This window comes from Anser brachyrhynchus (assembly GCF_964034855.1).
Source record: "Anser brachyrhynchus genome assembly, chromosome: 6".
Lineage (NCBI taxonomy): Eukaryota > Metazoa > Chordata > Aves > Anseriformes > Anatidae > Anser > Anser brachyrhynchus.
In genome coordinates, this window is record NC_137700.1 from 30055246 (window position 1) to 30073408 (window position 18163).

At 55.8% G+C, this 18163-nt stretch overlaps 1 protein-coding gene across 1 annotated transcript; it reads left to right on the top strand.

Moving 5' to 3' along the window:
• Positions 1 to 4398: 4398 nt before the first annotated feature.
• Positions 4399 to 14100, top strand: CPN1 (carboxypeptidase N subunit 1). The gene is made up of 9 exons (XM_080597039.1): positions 4399 to 5123; positions 7488 to 7684; positions 7932 to 8087; positions 8206 to 8388; positions 9250 to 9361; positions 9715 to 9854; positions 10170 to 10269; positions 12172 to 12290; positions 13833 to 14100. The coding sequence occupies exons 1-9, from the start codon at positions 4901 to 4903 to the stop codon at positions 13962 to 13964; spliced, it is 1362 nt and encodes a 453-aa protein (XP_080453165.1). The 5' UTR covers positions 4399 to 4900; the 3' UTR covers positions 13965 to 14100.
• Positions 14101 to 18163: the final 4063 nt, after the last annotated feature.

The window sequence follows — 18163 nt, forward strand, 5'->3', positions numbered from 1 at the left end:
TGGCAAGACCCTTTCATATCACTAGCTGGAGTTGAACCTTCCCAGCAAAGGGTATGATTTTTCTTCCCCACCACATTCTCTGCCATTGCAGGACTTCATTTCTGGGGGCTGCCCAAAATCCTGGGTTGGAGTTCAATTTTAGTGGATGTTCATGTGTTTACTTCTCTGCTGTGTCTGACCCAGCTGCGTTTGGCTCAAGTGTGTATTCCAGAGTCACTCAAGGACAAAACCCACCATGAAGACTATGAAAGATAGTGGGGCGATATGTCAGATGGTAATAATGTGGTATCACTTCTCTTGTTAATGCAGTTGATCTGCCTCTCTGAAAATTATCTGTGCCTTATTTCTAATTTTAATAGATTCTGTCTTTAATTTCCAGCCCCTGGCTCCTGTCTGGTTTTGCTCTTCTAGGTTAAAGCATCTTTAAACACCATGAGTTCTTGTCTTGCAAATATTTACGCTCTGCTCAGCTCTGCTGGGCTGCAGCTATCTCAGACCCTGCTCTCTCCTGTCTGTGTGTTTTGTCACATTGTCACAGGGAGCCCTGAGAGGTGCCACAGCAATCTGGGGTGGGTGTCCTGGGATTGAGGTCTGACTTGGGCATGGGTGCTGAGAGGTACCCTTTTGGGAAGATGCTTTGTGGGGGACTTGCTCATTTGGCAGAGCACAGGAGCAGTCTGACCTCTCTGGGACTGGTGACTTCCATGAGCTCTCTCCTGTTCACCCTAGGGCTGGGTCTGAGGCAGAACTATCAGTGAGAGTTGAGAGCTTGGCGGGAAGGAGAAAAACAACAGCTCTCCCACACCTCTTGCAGAGAGCAGCCAGTCCCCACAACAGGCTCTAATGAGTGCCCTCACTCCTCCCCGGCCCAGCTGGCTCTCCTCTCGGCACAGGCTGCAGCTGCTTTCTCCAGCCCTGCAGCAAAGCCCAGTAAAGCCAGCCAGCTTGCTGGAGGTCCCCTCTCGGAAGTGGGGCCGTCACCTCTGCGGCGAGATGCTGACTTGCAGCATTAGCGCTGCCCGGGGCTCCCCAGCCTCTCCAAGAGCAGCTCCCAGCTGGACCCATGCCCCCTCCTCGTCTGTCCCAGCTCCCCGGCTGCTCCGTGCCAGGGCTGGGCCCTGCGTGGCTCCTGGCTGCGGCCCAGAGCTCAGTGGCCTGTCAGGGCTGGGGGCCAGGCCGAGGCCAAGAGTCCCTGTGCCCTGCCACCCAGGCCCTGCGCTTCCTTTGTGTGGCGCAGCCCTGCTGAAATGGATCTCTGTTTTGCTGCACACACCCATCTCTGTATCCTGATCACAATAAAGACTTCTCAACCTGTGCCTGTGATGTTTTCGTGCTGTTTTCCAGATGATGGGACCTGCACAGTAGTGGAATGAAGCTTTTGGCATAAAATATGGAAAAGGCCTGAGATGGGATTTCCTGCTGCCAGCTTCCCAGTGCCCTGGGTCAGAGCTGGAGTTGCTGTTGGATGGATGGGCAGCGCTTGCTTCTGGCAAAGACAGACACCGTGCCCCTTCCTGGCTCCAGGCCCCTCCCAGGGTGGTCTGGCTCCCTGGAAATCTGCTAGCACCCAAACCCCATCTTTCCTTGGCTTAGTTTTACCCTGACCTCCCTGAAGCAGCTTTGTCCTCCCATGCCGTGGGCTGCAGGCCTGCGTCCCCCTCTCCTGCACCAGCTCTGCTGGCTTCATTCCAGCGCTGCAGTCCCTGGAAAACAGGTGAAGGACACGGGGCCCACGCCTCGTGCCGGGGCTGCACGGCTCTGCCTCTGCGTGCAACCACAGCTGCAGCTCAGCCAAGGCAAACATACTTGTCACGGTTCATCATTTTTCTTTCAGCACACGCTCTCCCCAGTTTGCTCATTCTTACGTCTCTTAACTAGAACTTTCCTCACATTTTCCAGCCTTCCTCTGGTAACAAGATGGCCAGAATTAAAGCTAAGGCACCAGGTGGAGTCTTTACAGGGCTGGCTGCAGAGGGATGGGCTCCTGCGACCTGCACGAGCCAATGGGGGACGGGGCTGGAATTTGCATCCCTCTTGCCACTGTGGCACAGCACATTCCTGCCTGTGCGGTCCCTTCTCCTCCTGCTTCAAGGTCTCTCCGTCTTTGAACATCTGGGGTGGGGGGTGGTGGCGGTGGATGATTTGTCCCAGATGTATTCGCTGCATTTTCCAGATTATGTCTTTGTTTACTTCCTGCGCTGTTTCTAAGAGCTAATGTCCTCCATTGTTTGTTTCTGCTTTCATCAGTGTCTTTTAACATGTCAGGATTTATTATTGGCTCAAAGCTTCATTAGCATGTTGTTTTCCTAGACTGCGATGAGGGCCACGCTAGCTCAGATCAGATGTGCAGCGCATCAGCATTGGTTCCAGCTGTGCAGTGGGTGACGCTTGAGATGGATAGTTGGAGAAGAGAGTGTGATCCCCCCTCCAGCAGTCAGTGGCTTAGGAAACTTGTGATCAAGTGATTGCATCTGGACTTGTATGATTAATAGCTGTGGATGCCCCTGTTCTCCATTAATTCGTATAATCTTCATTTGCTCTCATTTATCTTTCATCTTTGGTGAGGTAATTTCATTGTGCATTGTGTGCAAAACGATTCCTATTCGCTTGATTTAAAGCTGCTGCCTGGTTGTAGGCTGCCTCCACGCCTATGCCATGGATAACGCTGAGTAATTCTCCAGACCCAGTAGTGCGTGAGATGCGTTCTCCACCCACCCCAAATCTTGCTCATGGCTCTTTTTTAGGACCTAGCATTCTGCCATTTCTTTTTCTTGTTGTTTCTCACGTCAGCGTCACCCTGTCTCCATAGGAAAGTGCACGCTTTTCCCATGTGTCCCTTGGTAGCACTATAGCTCCAGCTCTGCCACTGCTGTCACAGGCCACTGAAAACAGCCTGGGAGGAGAAAGGGGAGAGGGAGGCAGCCCAAACATGGGGTTTGTGCGGGTTTACTACAGCCCTAATGCTCTCTGGCTGCCAAGTAACACCAGCGAGCACTGGAAAGCTGCCCACCCTTTTGGCACTGCCTGGCTTGCTGAAAGCTGTGTAGCAGTGGCTCCGCGGGAACCCAGCGGCCCTGAGAGCAGCAATGTCAAGGAGGCAAGGGCATTCCCACCACTGTGTGGGCTGTCAGCCCTGAAAAACCCCACCAGACATGGCGTGTCGTACAGCTGACGTTATCACCGCACACCCGCCTGGCTGCGCAAGCTGCTGGAGCAGCCGCTGCTACAGGGCACGGGTGCTTTGTAGGCGAACACAACACAGTGTTCCCTCCCCTCTGCATCTGCTTTACCTTGCTCCTAGACTGCCCCTGCTCCGCAGGGACAAGTGCACAAAATGCTGCTTGCCCATTGCTCGGGCAGGAACACAGCCTCTCTCTGCTCTGCCAGTAGCCCCAGGTGAATGAGCTGCTCTTAATTCCCACATGGGAGATTTCACCAGGATATCACTGTCCCAGGGTGCAGCCAAGAGACCCCATTTCCAAACAAGGACCCTCAAACCTCCCCTGCCCTATAAACAAGGTCTCCCTTGTTTTCTCACTGCTCGTCCTGGGACATTGGGGCAGAAAGGCGGGCAGCGACCCAAGTGGATGTGGAGGACAGGAAGGACAGCAGTGGGGCCAGGCAGCACTGCTAGAGGATGCTTTGCTGGGGGGAGAGGCAGCTAAAGCAACCCACGTCACAGAGGTTAGAGCCATGCAGTGGGGATCCACGTGAAGGACTGGTAGCTGTTGAGAAGGGCCCTGAGTACGCTGAGAAGCCCATTGCTTCTGGAAGGGGAGGCGGCAGGGGAGCTCCTTTCCAGGGTGGTCACTAGCCAGCATGGCGTGCTCGAGTCAGCAAAGGCAGCCTTTCTGCTGGTATGTCCAGCTGTGATGGCAAACCCTTTGGCTACAGCAGTGCTTGGGCTCTGTGTCAGAGATGGCCTACTAAACACCCTCGTCAGAGCAGCCAAGCTGCTGGAGTTTTAGCCCCACGGGGTGAGGCTGCAAAGCAAGACTGCCGCTGTCCGTGGGCAGAGCTGCGGGACCCTTGGGTGACTGCAGCCCGCTAGGGCAGGCGTGGATGTGGCAGAGGGATGGGGAGGAACCAGCCTCCTCCAAATCCAGAGACAGAGTGCATCTCTGCAAACAGACAGGAGGGCATTTCGGTCTGCCTGTAGGCTATTGAGCTCTCTGCTGCTGCCCGCTGGGTGCCGGAGGGCGCTCAGCAGGCGGGCTTACACCCCCGAGCAGAGGGCTGCGCATCCGACAGCAGACTCCGCGCCGCCCCCTGCTCCCCCTGCAACTTCCCAGCTGGGCTGCCCGGGCAGGAGGCACGGGGAGGCCGATCCTGGCCCCGTCCCAATTGGGCCGGGGCGGCGGGGCCGCATCTCCCCCGCTTCCCCGGGAGATGGGGCAGGAGAGCAGCCGCGGGGACCCGGGGGCGCCCACCCTCGCCTCGCCGGGCTCTCCCCCCACGCTGGGGGCTCAACCTCCCGCGGGCACGGCGGCGGGGGGCGAGCGGGGGAGCTCCCCCCGGGAAGCACCGGCCCCGCGGGGCGCCCCCCGCCCGCTCCCCGCTCCTCTCCCCCCGCCGCTCCCCGCCCGCCTGTGCGCTTGGCAGCCCCGCCGCCCATCCGCGGCCAGTTTTCCAGCCCTGCTCTTCTTCTGCCGTGACAGCCAGGGGCGCCGGGGGCCTGTTTGCCGTCCGGTTAATGAGTGAGCCGCAGCGGGGAAACTTCCCCGACGGCAGCGGGCGGCCGGGGGGAGCATCCCTGCCCCCGCTCCCGCCGCCCCCCGCCCGCAGGTGCAGGGGGCTGGCACTCGGCGGGGGAACTGGAAAGGGCTGGTTCCAGCGTGCACTTTAGCTCCTGGCCGGGAGGGAGCCGGGGGCTCGGAGCGCCGCCGCTCGCCGCGGGACGATGGCGCGGGGGCTGCGGCCGCTGGCGGGGGCGCTGCTCCTGCTCGAGGTGGCGGCCGCCGTCAGCTTCGTCCACCACCGCTACGAGGAGATGGTGCAGGCCCTGTTCCGCGTGCAGAGCGAGTGTCCCTATGTCACCCGCGTCTACAGCATCGGCCGCAGCGTCGAGGGCCGGCACCTCTACGTGCTGGAGTTCAGCGACTACCCGGGCATCCACGAGCCCCGTGAGTACGGGGGGACGGGGCGGGACGGGACGGGGCGGCCCCGCCGCTCTCCTGCCACGCGGCACCGCGGGGACACGGGTGGGGGCTGCCCCCGTCCCACGCGGGACTCCCGGAGGTGCCGGGGGGGGGCTCTGGCAGGGTCCCCGGGGGCGCGTTCCCGAAGGCTGCGTGCGCGCACGGAGCGCTGCGGAGCAGGAGCGGGGCCCAGGCACGTACTTTGGACGGAGCCGTGGGTTTTAAACGCGGGCTGACGCAGGCGAGGTCGTCCCAGCACGCCGACTTCTCCGCCACCCTCTCCTGCCCGAAAGCCAGCCTCGAGCCGGCAGGGAGAGGCGGCAGCCGCCCCCCGGCCTGCAGCAGCAGGCAGCGCTGGGGGGGGGAACGGTCCGCCCCCCCCCCCTCTTCGGGGCTGCACAGCAAAGGTGGTGCTGAGCTCCCGCAGCTTGGGCAGGGCGCGTGGAAAAGTCACAATCCCGTGGAAAACTGACGGCAGTGCCGTAGAGGTGAGCGGGACCTGCTGCTGCACACCCCGCCAGTGGAGCAGCCCCCCCAGATCCCATTGCACCCCCTCGTGCAGCCCAGAGCATCGCTGCCAGGAGTGCCGAGCAGCACGGTGAGAGCCTTCCCACCACGACCGCCTCCGTGCCAGCACCGTGCGGTGAAACCCACGCAGCACCGAGGAGGCCTCGGACACCTCCACAGCACATCGGGGCATGATCCAAAGCAAGGAGCGAGCAAAGGGCACTGGCGATGCTGCGCTGGGTTTTATATTGGCAGAACCACAGCAGAGCGGCTGGGAGGGCTGCAGGAGGTGACCGAGGTCTCCCTGCCCCAGGCAGAGACTTGGCTTGACCTGCTCCTAGTCCTCAGTGCAAGGAGCCCTGGCAGCGTGGCCTTGTAGCCCTGCTTCTTGGGTGCTTCCAGCTTGTAGCATGGGAATTTGGGGAATCTGGGGACTCCTTCGAAGGCCACGGAATGTAACTCCAAAAAGCAAAGCCTTGAGTCAGCTGGCTTACATGCAGGAATTAGGGCTTGTGTGTCCACGTGGATAAAGTTTAGGGGTCTGCGAATTGAAAAAGGCTGACAAATCCTGCCTCAGACTCAAGCAAAACAGAGGAGGAGGAGTCCCTGCTGAGACCTTCTTTTTTTAAATGAAGGCCGCGCATAACCCCAGGACATTTTTATAGATTTAATAACTGGATTACCTAATTAAGTCAGTTCTCATGTCTCGTGAAATCTAACCGGGTCAACACATACTGCCCACCCGCGGCGTCCTTCACTAAGGCACGGCAATCCAAAGGTCACAGGCAACAAACGGAAAAGGAAAATCTGGTGCCAAAATTAGAGTTGTTTTAAAGTCTGTCTTCAGCACATCTGGAAGCTTGGTTGGATTTTGGAAGCAGCAGGCGCCCATCGAGCAGGGCTGCGGTGTCTTTTGCCCCAGCATCATCATGGACACTGGGGATCGCTGGTGGTGGCTGAAAAACTCACAGTGAGTCCCGAGCTCTGCCAGCCCAACGTGTGTAATGATGCCCTGTTTTGTCCTTACCCTGTCACGTGAAACTTGGGCTCCCTTTTTAGCTGGATTCTCCTGGTATCTCTCATCCTACTGGTGCTGGTTGCAGCCTTCAACTGGACATTTATTCTCTGACAAGTAACTGCTTTAAAAGCCTCTGGAGCAGGGAAGGCTTAACCCATCCCTCATGGGTGCTGCCTCTCTTTCAGCAGAGCAGTGAGTCTCTGCTTGCAGACTCTAAACCTCTAATTGTAGAAAAGCCAGGGGCAAGAGGCCTTCTTGCTCATTCCAGAGCTGCCCAAGAGGCAGTTTGATAAACATGCAGCTCAGCAGCTCAGGGCTTCTCTGGGCTCCCCTCCCCATCTCTGGGGGGTGAGGAAGCCCCCAGCCATCCCCTCGGAGGCAGGTGAAGGGGAGGCAGAGGGGAAACCTTTGCTGCCTCCCACCTGCATGGAGTCAGCAGGGACCCTGCCTTTCAGTGAAAGAGCACAGCTCACCAGGGGCCAGGGATTGATTTTATCCCGTGGTGGAATGAAAAGCTCCTTAAAGCTTGCTGACCAGGAATGTGCCACATGGGTGAGAGGTACTGACAGCAAACTGCACATGGCAGAGGCAGCAGAAATGGCCTGTCCTCTCCTTCCCACCAGCAGCCCCCGCACCTCAGGGCTGGAGGCAGCAGCTCTCCTGCCACCCCTCCCCAGTTCCTCTGTGCCGCCTCCATTTTCCATGGGAAAGGGCCATTGTCATTTACTGGGGGTCTCGGGCTTGCTGAGGCTCCTTGGGGTGGGAAGGGGCTCCTCCAACCCCAGCCCCAGCTGATGGTGCCTCTGCCGTGTTGCTCTCTGCAGTGGAGCCGGAGTTCAAGTACGTTGGGAACATGCACGGGAACGAGGTGCTGGGCCGCGAGCTGCTGCTGCAGCTCTCCGAGTTCCTGTGCGAGGAGTACCGCCGGGGCAGCGAGCGTGTCACCCGCCTCCTCCACGACACGCGCATCCACATCATGCCCTCCATGAACCCCGACGGGTACGAAGTGGCTGCCAAGCAGGTACCAGGCAAGCGAGCGCCGCCTCCAGCCGGGTAGGGGCCGAACGCCCTTCCAGACGGGGCTCCTGCGGGGTCCCCTTTGCTGGGGCAGTGGGAAGGGGACATCCTTGTGGTGGGTGGTGGAGGATGCTTGCACACCAGCCTTGCCCACCGTGCTACAACTCAAAGCCACCAAAGCACTGCTAGGATGGCCAGTCCCCGCGGCACTCACCCTGTTCTTACCCCCGCGATGCACCCTTGCCCCGCAGGGCCCGGACAGCATCGGGTACTTGACGGGGAGGAACAATGCCAACGGAGTGGACTTGAACCGCAACTTTCCTGACCTCAACACGTTCATGTACTACAGCGGGGAAATCAGCGGGCCAAATCACCACATCCCGCTGCCTGACAACTGGAAAAGCCAGGTACCAGTCTGGGATGCTGTGAGCGGTGCAGCATCCTCCTACAGTGGTCCTTTTCTGCACGCAGAAAACCAACGTGGGCCTGCCCCTTGTCGCGGTTCACCCCTTCTTCTCCTCACAGGTGGAGCCAGAGACATTGGCTGTGATTCAGTGGATCGGCAGCTACAATTTCGTGCTGTCGGCCAACCTGCACGGCGGAGCGGTTGTGGCAAACTACCCCTACGACAAGTCTCAGGACCAGCAGTTCAGGAGCCACCGGCGCACGGTCAACACACCCACCCCTGATGACAAGTTGTTCCAGAAGGTGAGGATTGGAAAGTATTGATATGTCCTACTGATCCTGCTAGGACTAGCTGAGCCTTTGTTTTTCCTCCATTGTTCAAATGTCCCAGAAAACAGTGCCTTCAGTCACTGCTTCCATTAGGAAACACAGAAAGCAGCATGAGAATAAGAAAGTCTGCGTTAGAACAGCTGATGAGAAAAATGTCTGAGCTGGAGGCAGCCTTCCCGGGAAGCACGGGGCTTGCCAGGGTGCGCTGGGAGCGGAGCTGCACGCAAAGCCAGACAGAGCCTGCAGCCTGGGGCAGAGGCTGGTGGTCCCCACACAGCCTCAGAAGTCAGACACGCGGTGAAGTAACTGTTTTTGTGCTGACAGAGTGCGATTATACTAGCATCTGAAGCATAACACAAGGCATAGAGTGTGCGTTAGAAAATGCAAGCACCACTCTCTTAAACTTTGTCTTACACAAAGAACAGGCTTTGGATCCAGTGTCCCAATTTCGACCCTGCCTTCATATCTAAAAATAAACAGCAATCTTTGATAAGGGCAATAAATATAAAGATGCCAGAAACACAAGTTGCCCGAATGCTTTCCTAATAAAATTCCCCTGGTAGATGTGATATTTGCATCAGGATTGACACCAGTTAGCTTTTGTCCCGTATTTACTCCTCCCTTTGGTGCCATTTGCTGGGCGGGGGGGCAACAGGAGCAGGCCAGAAGCTGTCTGTGCCATCAGCAAGCCTCCAGCTTGCCACATTTCTGCTCTTCCTCCTGCTCTTTCACCTGCCTACGTTTCTTAGAGGTCCTGGCCACCTTGGGTTGTATTTCATGGCAGTGAAAGGCAGGAGCTGTCTCCTGTGTGACTGCCGGCCACGGTCTTTGCAGCTGGCCAAGACGTACTCGTATGCCCACGGCTGGATGCACCGCGGCTGGAACTGTGGGGACTACTTCGCCGATGGCATCACGAACGGGGCGTCCTGGTACTCGCTCAGCAAAGGTAAGGGCTGGGCAGCACCCGCCGCAGCAGGGCGCTGGGCTGAGGAGAGGTGAGGGGATAGGCGAGACGCTTAGGGAAGGCTGTGGCGATAGCACTTTCCTGGTGGTTGTACCTCAGAGGTATGGAAGGGGAAATAGACGCCCTGTGGTACCAAGCCCCCCTGAGCTTCCACAGGTGGAGAGGGGAAGGATCTGACTGAAGGAGAGAGCTGAGTGGCCATGAGGGGATGGGGCTGCAAAGAAGGGGAGCAGAGCAGTTCTGGTGGAAGACAGATGTATGCCAGGACACCCGGGACACGGGAGCGGGGAGGGAAGGGGCTTTGGATTCCCCTGGCCATGGCTGTCCTCTTCCAGGCATGCAAGACTTCAATTACCTCTACACCAACTGCTTTGAAATCACCCTGGAGCTGAGCTGCAATAAGTTTCCCCCCGAGAAGGACCTGGAGCGGCAGTGGATGGCCAACCGGGAGGCGCTTGTTGCTTTCATCGAAGAGGTAAGGAGGTGGTCCTGGGACTTACACCCCTCTCCCGCAGGTCCCAGCGGGCCCCAGCCTTGATGGTAGGGGGCCAGCAGGCACTGGGAGCGCTGGGGTAGGAGGGAGGAGGCCATGGACCTTGCTGGGTGCTCTGGAAGGGATGTTGGTGGGTTTTGGGGTGGCTGTTGTGTCCTAGTCCTGGGGAGAACCAGCACCACCAGGGGTATGGGGAAAAGTGGTGGTGTCCCCAGAGCTCTGCCTTCCTCCAGCACCCAGAAATACCCTCCTCAGCAAAGGGAGGGCCTTAACCCAGCCAGCACTGTCTCCCTGCAGATCCACCAGGGCATCAAAGGGATGGTGTCAGACGAGAACAACAACGGCATTGCAGGAGCAGTCATTTCCGTCCAGGGAATCAGCCATGACGTTACCTCCGGTGGGTCGCCGGTCCCCTTGCGTGGTGTCCCCCTGAGAGGCTGTCTGGGTTTGTGGGAGGGGAGCGAGGCCACAGTGAGCGTTTTGCTCAGCATGCTTTGCTTCTGAAAGACGTTAGCTGTGAGAAATGAGCAGTGCACGGGGCAGTGCTGCTGCCTCTGCCTGCTGGACCAGGGAGAAGGTGGGTTCACAGGCAGCTGGGCCAGGGTCTCAGGGGAGGCAACTGTGGCTAGGAAGTGAAAAAAATGAAGTGGATTTTCTGATTTCATCCTTTACTGTAATGGTCTGTTTAAGTGTAGGTACACTGGCCACAGATCATGTCAGCTACTGTTTGAACAGACAGGGTAAAGCAGTAGCTAAGCAGCAATCCTCTAATGTGTAATCTATAGAAGGCAAGACAAGGGAGATGTAGTGGCACAGCATGCACCCATGCTGGGTGCTGTGGGGACAAAATGCAAAAATGGAGAGGGCTGAGGAAAGAAAGAGGTGAGAACTGGAAAGCAAACCTTGTTGTGAGGGATTTCAGAGTCCTATGTTATCTGAGAGAGAGGAGAGAATACCCTTGTACATAACCGAAGAGTAGGTTGAGGGAATAACCTGCTCAAGTGTCTGTGTCTACACAGAGCTCAAATACTTGATAGCAAAGGACACAATGGCAGAACGAGATGAAAGGCTGGGAGTTCAAGCCAGACAAATTTAGATTGAGAATGAAGTGCCACGTTAGTTGATGTGAACTGTGGTGGTTTCTCGTTTGCTGGCTGATTTTAACCTCATTTTCATAATCACCCTTCTTCAACCAGCCTGGCTGCAGAAAAAAAAAAAACAATATTGCAGCTCTCCAGAGGTCAGACTATGAAATCGTCAAAATTAACTTCTGGCCATAGGTCTGTGACTCGGTGGCACTCTAAATGTAAGAGTGGCACTCTTACTGCACCAGCCAGCTGCAAGGCCTCGCTGGTGTCTCCATTCCAACATCCTGCTGGGTGCAGGATTGTCCCAGCACAGGCTCTGGTCGGTGATCACTCTCTCCATCTGATCCCCACTGACCTCCTAGGATGGAGGATTTCTGTTGAAGTGTCTCACCCTTGTGGTGAAGCTGTGCTCGCTGATCCACCCTGACACCCCCAAGCTGCCATCCGCGATCACTGCCCCATGTACCAGGAGGAGTTTGGCTCCGCCATCCTTGTAGCTGCCCTTGGAGGAGCTGCAGGCTGTGAGCAGATCCCCCTCCGCCTCTTCCCAGCCCGGCTGAGCCCACCTAAGCCAAAATGCACAGGCTGCCTGTAACGATGACTCAGATTTGCGATACCCGTGCAGTTCCATAGATGGGCATGTATTCAGATGCTCTAAGTAATCCCTAACGTGCTGCTCCCTCGCTGTTGTCAGCCCCCTGTCCCCCTGTCCCTGCCCCAGCAGTACACAAAGTGCTCCTGGAGCTTCCTTGTGCAGGAAGAATCAGGGGAGCGGTAACCTGATGAGAGATTAAAACTCTGCTGGTAACACAGACGTGGCAAAACTGAATATGACAGGCATTAAAAAATGGTATTATGCATAAGGAGTCAAACTGGAGCTGTGAATGCCCTTCGGCCTGCTACTGTCCGACCAGCGAGCGCTCAGATTTGCACCCTCCCCGTGAAAGGGCACAGCCAGTGCTGCTGCCCCAGCCTCTTTCACTTGGCGTCTCCTCGCAGACTGACCTCTGCTCCCTGGCGCTAGTGAGACGTCACTTGCAGGCTTCCTGCGTGAATCCAGCCTTGCAGCAGCCAGCAGATTTGGAAGGAAGGCCAAAAGTTGTCTGGGTTTTGAAGGCTCAAGGAAGGACGCTCAGCAAGAGCTACTGGTATATGTTTTACTCTGCATCGCATGCATCCTGAGTGCTTTCTCTTCTCATCTTGTGTTCCAGGCGATATGGGGGATTATTTCCGGCTGCTGCTGCCTGGCACTTACACTGTCACAGCCTCTGCAGAGGGCTACCAGCCCCAGACAGTGACAACAACAGTGGGCCCAGCTGAACCTTCACTGGTGAGTCAGGCTGCGTAGTCACTAGGGTGCCTCAAAAAGTCTCCTGTGGCCCTCTGCCTCTTGGCCATGGGGTGAGCCCCTGGCTGGCTGGGGCTGCTGCTCTCCAGCTCTCCCTCCAACCTCCCCACTTGCAAGGACGTGATGGTTTAGAGGCAGTGTCTGTTCCCTGAGGCTGTGCTGTCCCCTTTGCTCTGTGGGTTTTGGTGCTCTGCTGCCGTCTGCATCATGCCTGGGACCAAGCCCATCATCAGACTGGCAGCAAGAGGCTGAGGGCTGCCCCTCTTTCTGCCGAGAGCTGCCGTGGGGACCGGGTGCCAGCAAAGAGCAGCCAAACACCTTTGGGAGATAAAGTGAAACCAGCTCTTACAATGCCCTTCTAAGTGCAGGCTGGACAACTCAAAATAGGTTATAAAACAGTGGTTGGTCAGCCCTTGCCTTCTGAATGCAGCAGGACCTTGGGCACAGCCTTGGCTGAGGACTGGCAAGAACCCCCCGACTGCGGCATCCTGGCACGCCACGTGCTTCTCTGCACGCACTGGTCAGGCCCTGCCTTAAATACACTGCGGTGGTTCTCCCACCCTCCGTCTCTTCATCCCACCCTACCCAGCCTCTGAAGTTCTTCCAGTGCTGCCTTTTTCTCAGAATTGGAAACCTTCTAATTTCCAGCCTAAATTTATTTATGGTCAGTTTATCCCTATTTGTTCTTATGCCAACGCTATGCTTTAAATAGCTCCTCTTCTTCCCTGGTATTTATTCCCCGATGTATTTATAGAGAGCTGTCAAGCCCAGTCCTAGCCTTTGTTTTGCTAGGTTAAGCACCCTGCTTTTTGGCTTTCCTTTGTAAGAGATTTTCCTTTCACCACATTCCTGTAGAAGACAGATTTGTTCCCTGAGGGTCTGGTTTTGCAGATCTCCCCTCACAGCGGCCCACTTGTCCCCACTTCCCTCTGCCCCTTCCCTGTTGTGACTGCATTTGTTTGCCTTGTTCCACTGCTACCCCACAGCCATTTGTTTGATCCTTTTTTGGTTGGACGGGGGGTTCTTTTGTGGATGTTTTTTTTCCTGGATCTACTAGAGCCACTTGTCGCTGCAGGACTGATTAAGCAGGATTCAGCTAACAAGATGCAGTTGAGAAGGTCTGTTGGTCCTAACCATTCTGTGGATTAAACATTCACAGAGATGCAAAGCAAAGCTTTTTCTCTGTTCTTTGTGAGAAAAGATGAAAAAAGACCATAGCTCAGTCACTCGCCTTTCACAGCTCATCTTCCAAATCATCCTAGGACATTGCATTGCCACAAGAGCAACTCCCTGCGTAAGAAATGTAGCTGATGGTTGGTACAGCATTTTCCATGGGGAAGAAAAATATTTCCAGCTGATTTAAGCACTGAGTTCCCATTGTATCATAACACCAAGCCCGTGATTGGCAATGCTTGTCTTGGCCATGAGTTAGCTTAGAATACAATCAGCCGGGGCAGGTCCTGCAGACCCCTGGAGCCAGCAGGGCACAGTCACTGTGTTACGCGTTTGTTATTCTTTCTCCAGGTGCATTTCCAGCTCAAACAAGATGTGGTGAGGAAGCCCCCGGAGCGTAAAGCCTCAGGCACACGCACGAACAATAAAACCCTTCAGAAGAAGGTAGTGCCAAGAGCCACCCGCCGGGGGACCCAGAGATGAGGACAGCTCACTTGGCTGGGAGCTGAGGGAAGCCCTTTGTATGAGGCCTGGCTGAAGACTGCAGCCAGTGAACTTTCCAAAAGTCCAGCATGAAACTAGCTCGAATTATTAGGTTATTAAACGAGGAAGTATTTAATCCCTGAGCAAATCGTGAAGTCATTCGCAGCAGAACGCGTCTGGGCTGCGGTCCCCCAGGCAGCGTGTCTGTAGCTGCGGAGCTGCCCTCCTGCCCTTGTTCCATCCAGGAGAGCTCTGCTCCCTGCACGCCCGGACTCGGCTGCTACAGCCCACATGAGACGTTCACTGGTGCACAGCAGGGAGAATGAGTCCCGGCAGCGAGTGCTGCCCTCACAAGCGGGGCGCGTGAATCCTAGCGCTCATCCTCTGGGTGCGAGCACCATGCTTCTCCCTCAGGTAAGGATGGTTGCTGCCTGTAGACCCTGAAGTTAGAGGAAGGCCAGTTTTAAAGCATGTGTGCCCAGTTTTGGACACAGCGTGTCCTGTGCATAGCACAGCTGTGGCTGGGTGGAACGCCACAAGGAGGGATGCAGCGCTGGGTTGTGGTGCTCCAAGGTCAGCTCCCAGCTAGTGACGTTACATCCATTTTGCTGTGCAGATGGGACTTCCTGGTAGCTCATTTGGATTATTTATAGTCAGACAGGATGAAACGGTACACGCCGGCAAAAGCAATGGATTATCCTGTCTCCTTACGTCTTCAGATCCAAACCAGATGGCTCTCTGAGGGGTCTGCTTGCACCAACACAAGCAATTAGTCTGAGCACAGGAGCAGCTAGGTGAGGTCTGACAACCAGTGAGTAGGAGTGCAGGACAGGTGATTTGATGGTCCTTTGAGACAACTTGCCTGAATCTTGGTTCCGTCAGTGTGCGGCAGGGAAATCTGGATGTATGACTGCTGGCAGTGTGCTGGGCAGGCACAGTGCAAGCCAGTGAGCTGTAATGGGGTTAAAGGTATGATCCAAGGTTCAACGAGGTGGGGTGCTAGAGGCTGGGTCTTAAAATGCTGCTTGCCCTGTCTGGGAAGGCTTGGAGTAGAAGCAAAAGTGGAAATAAAGCTATTTCCACCCTAAAAGTATCTTCAGCAGGCAAAGCCTTTCTGCCATTCTTCATATAAATAAATAACTCCAGAGGGATAAACAGTCCCAACCCATGCATCCCCGCAATTTGTTTTTGCATGACTGATTATCCTGAGCTCCCCCTCTGTTGCACTGGCTCTCTCCATCTCTCAGGTCTGTCCAGGCAGAGTCCCCCAGACATCTCCTTGCTCCTCCTCTTTTGAGACTTCATCTCTCGAGAGGAACCTCTACCAGCCTACTGCACAGGCGGTATTCTGCACTTCATCCCTCACTGTCACATCCTCCCCCGTCTGTGCTGCAAGATGCTAGCGGCATTTTCAGCCCTAGCAGCACACACACGCCCTTGTACCTCTGCCTGCTAACAGAAGCTGTTCCTCTGCCATGTCTGTTCTTGGAAAGGCAGAGCGAACTGTCCCTCAGAGGGTATCTAGTCAGGCTACTGCAAAAAAGTGCCAGAAGCGGTATTGCGCATTACCATGGCTCCGAGTGATTTTGGTCTGCACAGACCGGTGAGGGCCAGAGGCAGTGGCCAGTTCCACATTCATAACCAAAGCTGAATTCAGATTCTTTTTTTCTTTTTGCATCCAGAAGGATGTGAATAAGGACAGCGAGGCTGAGGAATTCAAACTCCCTTGTGTCTTAACACCTCTTCCCGTGGCCAGGCCCAGCAGCCTCATGCCAGAGGCTGGACCCTCCTGTTTGAAGCCACGTGTAGGTGCACAATTGCCGGTGGACATGCAGACAGGGTGAGGGAGGCCAGCCTGGCCCCATGCAGCATGCCGAAGGATCTTCTGTCACCATGCATCCGACCCATGTGCAACATACTCCTGCCCCCAGCCACGGCACTAGCTCAGCTTGCCTCCAAGGACATCTTTGAAGCTGAGAGCAAGGAAAGGGCTGCCAGGGAGCAGCCCTCAGCCGGGATCCCGCCCTGGTTGCACTGCTTGCTAGATCAGCCGTGTGGTCCCTGGGCAGAGGGATGGATGCTCTGCTCACACAGAGCTGCCCATGCCACCGGCACCCATCCCAGCATGGTCACAGATGGCCTTGCTGAGCCTGCTGGTTGCAGGGTGCTCTCATGTTGCCCTCTTGTGGTCCTAGAAAATGTAAGACCATCTCGGTTCCCCTTGCTTTCCAGGGGAGAGTCAGAGGAGGGGGATTTCTTCTGTTTGGAACAGGACAGGCCTTCCAGGAGGCCACAGCACTCTCCCTGGCAGGCTGCTGTGGGGTTGTTGGCACAGCAGTGAAGGTGGAGTCTCGATGGAAAGCTTTTTGCCCTATAAAACAGTCCCTACAAGACATAACCTTTTTGTTTTGAAAGAGACTCTCTCTGGGCTGGGATTTGTCCAGCACAATCTCCTCCCAGCTCTAAATATTTTTGTGTTGAACAGTTTGGTAAGGCTCCACTTGGCCATGGCCGAGCTCTCCACGTGAAAACATGGTTACAAAATGTTTCCGAGACAGCACTCTATCAAGCCCGCCTCTCAAAGGCTTGCCATGAACTTAGTCCCAAGTGTTGCAAGAAGCGTGGTCTGAAAACAATGCTAAACCCTCAGACACAACATCTGCACTGGAATGGTCTCACGTCCTTCTTCCAGGCTGCAGAGTCCCAGCCTGCCCAGTAGCTCCCATACCCCTGGGCATCCTCACTGCCCTCCGCCGAACCTTTTCCTGTGGCTGGCATGAAGGAGGCAGAACAAGGGAAAGTACAAACAGATGAACTCAAAGAAGGGTGAGGCATCTTTGCTGGGGATGTCAGCAGAGGTGGTTTGGTCATGGCCATGACCTTGAAGGCCGCAGGAGGACTGGGATGATGGACTGTCCAGCAGTGCTGAGGTTAAACAAGAGAGAGATAGAAATGGATGACTGTACGAAGAACAGTCAGTAAAATGCTTAGTGGAGACGTACAGGGGGACACATTTTACAGCTAAAAATATACAATTGTTTTTTAAGTGCATAGCTTTTCCTGGAACACTGGAAAAGTTAAACTCAAAGCCAAGGAAAGGGTTGGCTGGAAGTGAAGATAGCAATGAAAAGCTCAGAGCCACCATGTAAGTAATAGTGGAGGCAAAGGCAGAAGAAGAGGGACACAGACCTGCCCAAATGCATACAGTTAGTCCAGTGTGAGAGTTACCAGGAAAAGCTGGGGCGGTCTCAGAGCCCTACATTCTTCAGGGTTTGTTGCTATATGCAAGACTGGTTTGGGATTCAGCTTCCAGAAAAAGCCTCGCAGCTTTCCTTGGATGGTGTTATTTCTGTCTTGGCACGTATGAGTTTAGACTGATTGCGCTGCTGCCTGCAAAGGACTCTGTGCTTTTACCCAGAGGTGCCACTGTATCTACCACCCACCACTATCCCCTGGCTGCATTTCTGTGCCGTTCTCACAGCCCTGTGAACACGGACACCTGTGCGGTCATTTTACGGTGCCCTGCAGAAAGCTGTGGAGCTGCAGCAAGCTCATTCTTAACTGTGTGCAGTTCAGGTCCCCCTCCTGGCTCTTGCTGGTCACATGCTGTGAGCCGGGAGAGCTTCCAAGGAGGCTGTGCACAGCTGCCAGGTCCTTCTGCTCCTACACCGCTGGGTAAACACTACACCTCGCTGGGCAGCGCTGGCCGTCCCTGAGGCAGAAGACTATTTCCCATCGCTGCTCCAGGATAAGGTCCTCCAGAGCAGATTGGCTGTTCTTTCTGTGTAAAGGATGGAGTACCCTGGCTCAAAACCTCTCAGCTGGCAAGAACAGCAGAGCTTTTAGGCTCAGAGGACAACACTTCAAACCCAGTGGCAGGGTCTGGTGTCCATTCTTCGGCTCCAGCAAAGTGCACATGAGGAACCATACCTGCAGGGAAAAGCACCCAGCTCCTTGTGCAGCCTTGGGCCCCCTGCCAACAGCAAAGCGCCGTGGCAGCCGTGCGGGTCCCGGCACAAGCAGAGCAGACGGGGAGTCAGCTCGGAGCCCGTGCACGCACTAACACGACTTTCACAGCAGGGCGTGCGCCGTGCTCTGCGCACCCTGCTCCTAGCTGGTGGCAAGCCAAGCTGTGAGCTCGGAGGTTGCCATGGAGAAGTGTAGCTAAATGCACAAACAAGTGTCAAGCTGCGATAACT

Bases quoted from the DNA above. Each gene is read 5' to 3' on its own strand.
- CPN1 (XM_080597039.1), top strand. From the start codon at position 4,901: ATGGCGCGGGGGCTGCGGCCGCTGGCGGGGGCGCTGCTCCTGCTCGAG. The intron at 9,855-10,169 runs GTAAGGAGGTGG...GTCTCCCTGCAG, and splicing joins TTGTTGCTTTCATCGAAGAG to ATCCACCAGGGCATCAAAGG. The intron at 10,270-12,171 runs GTGGGTCGCCGG...CTTGTGTTCCAG, and splicing joins CAGCCATGACGTTACCTCCG to GCGATATGGGGGATTATTTC.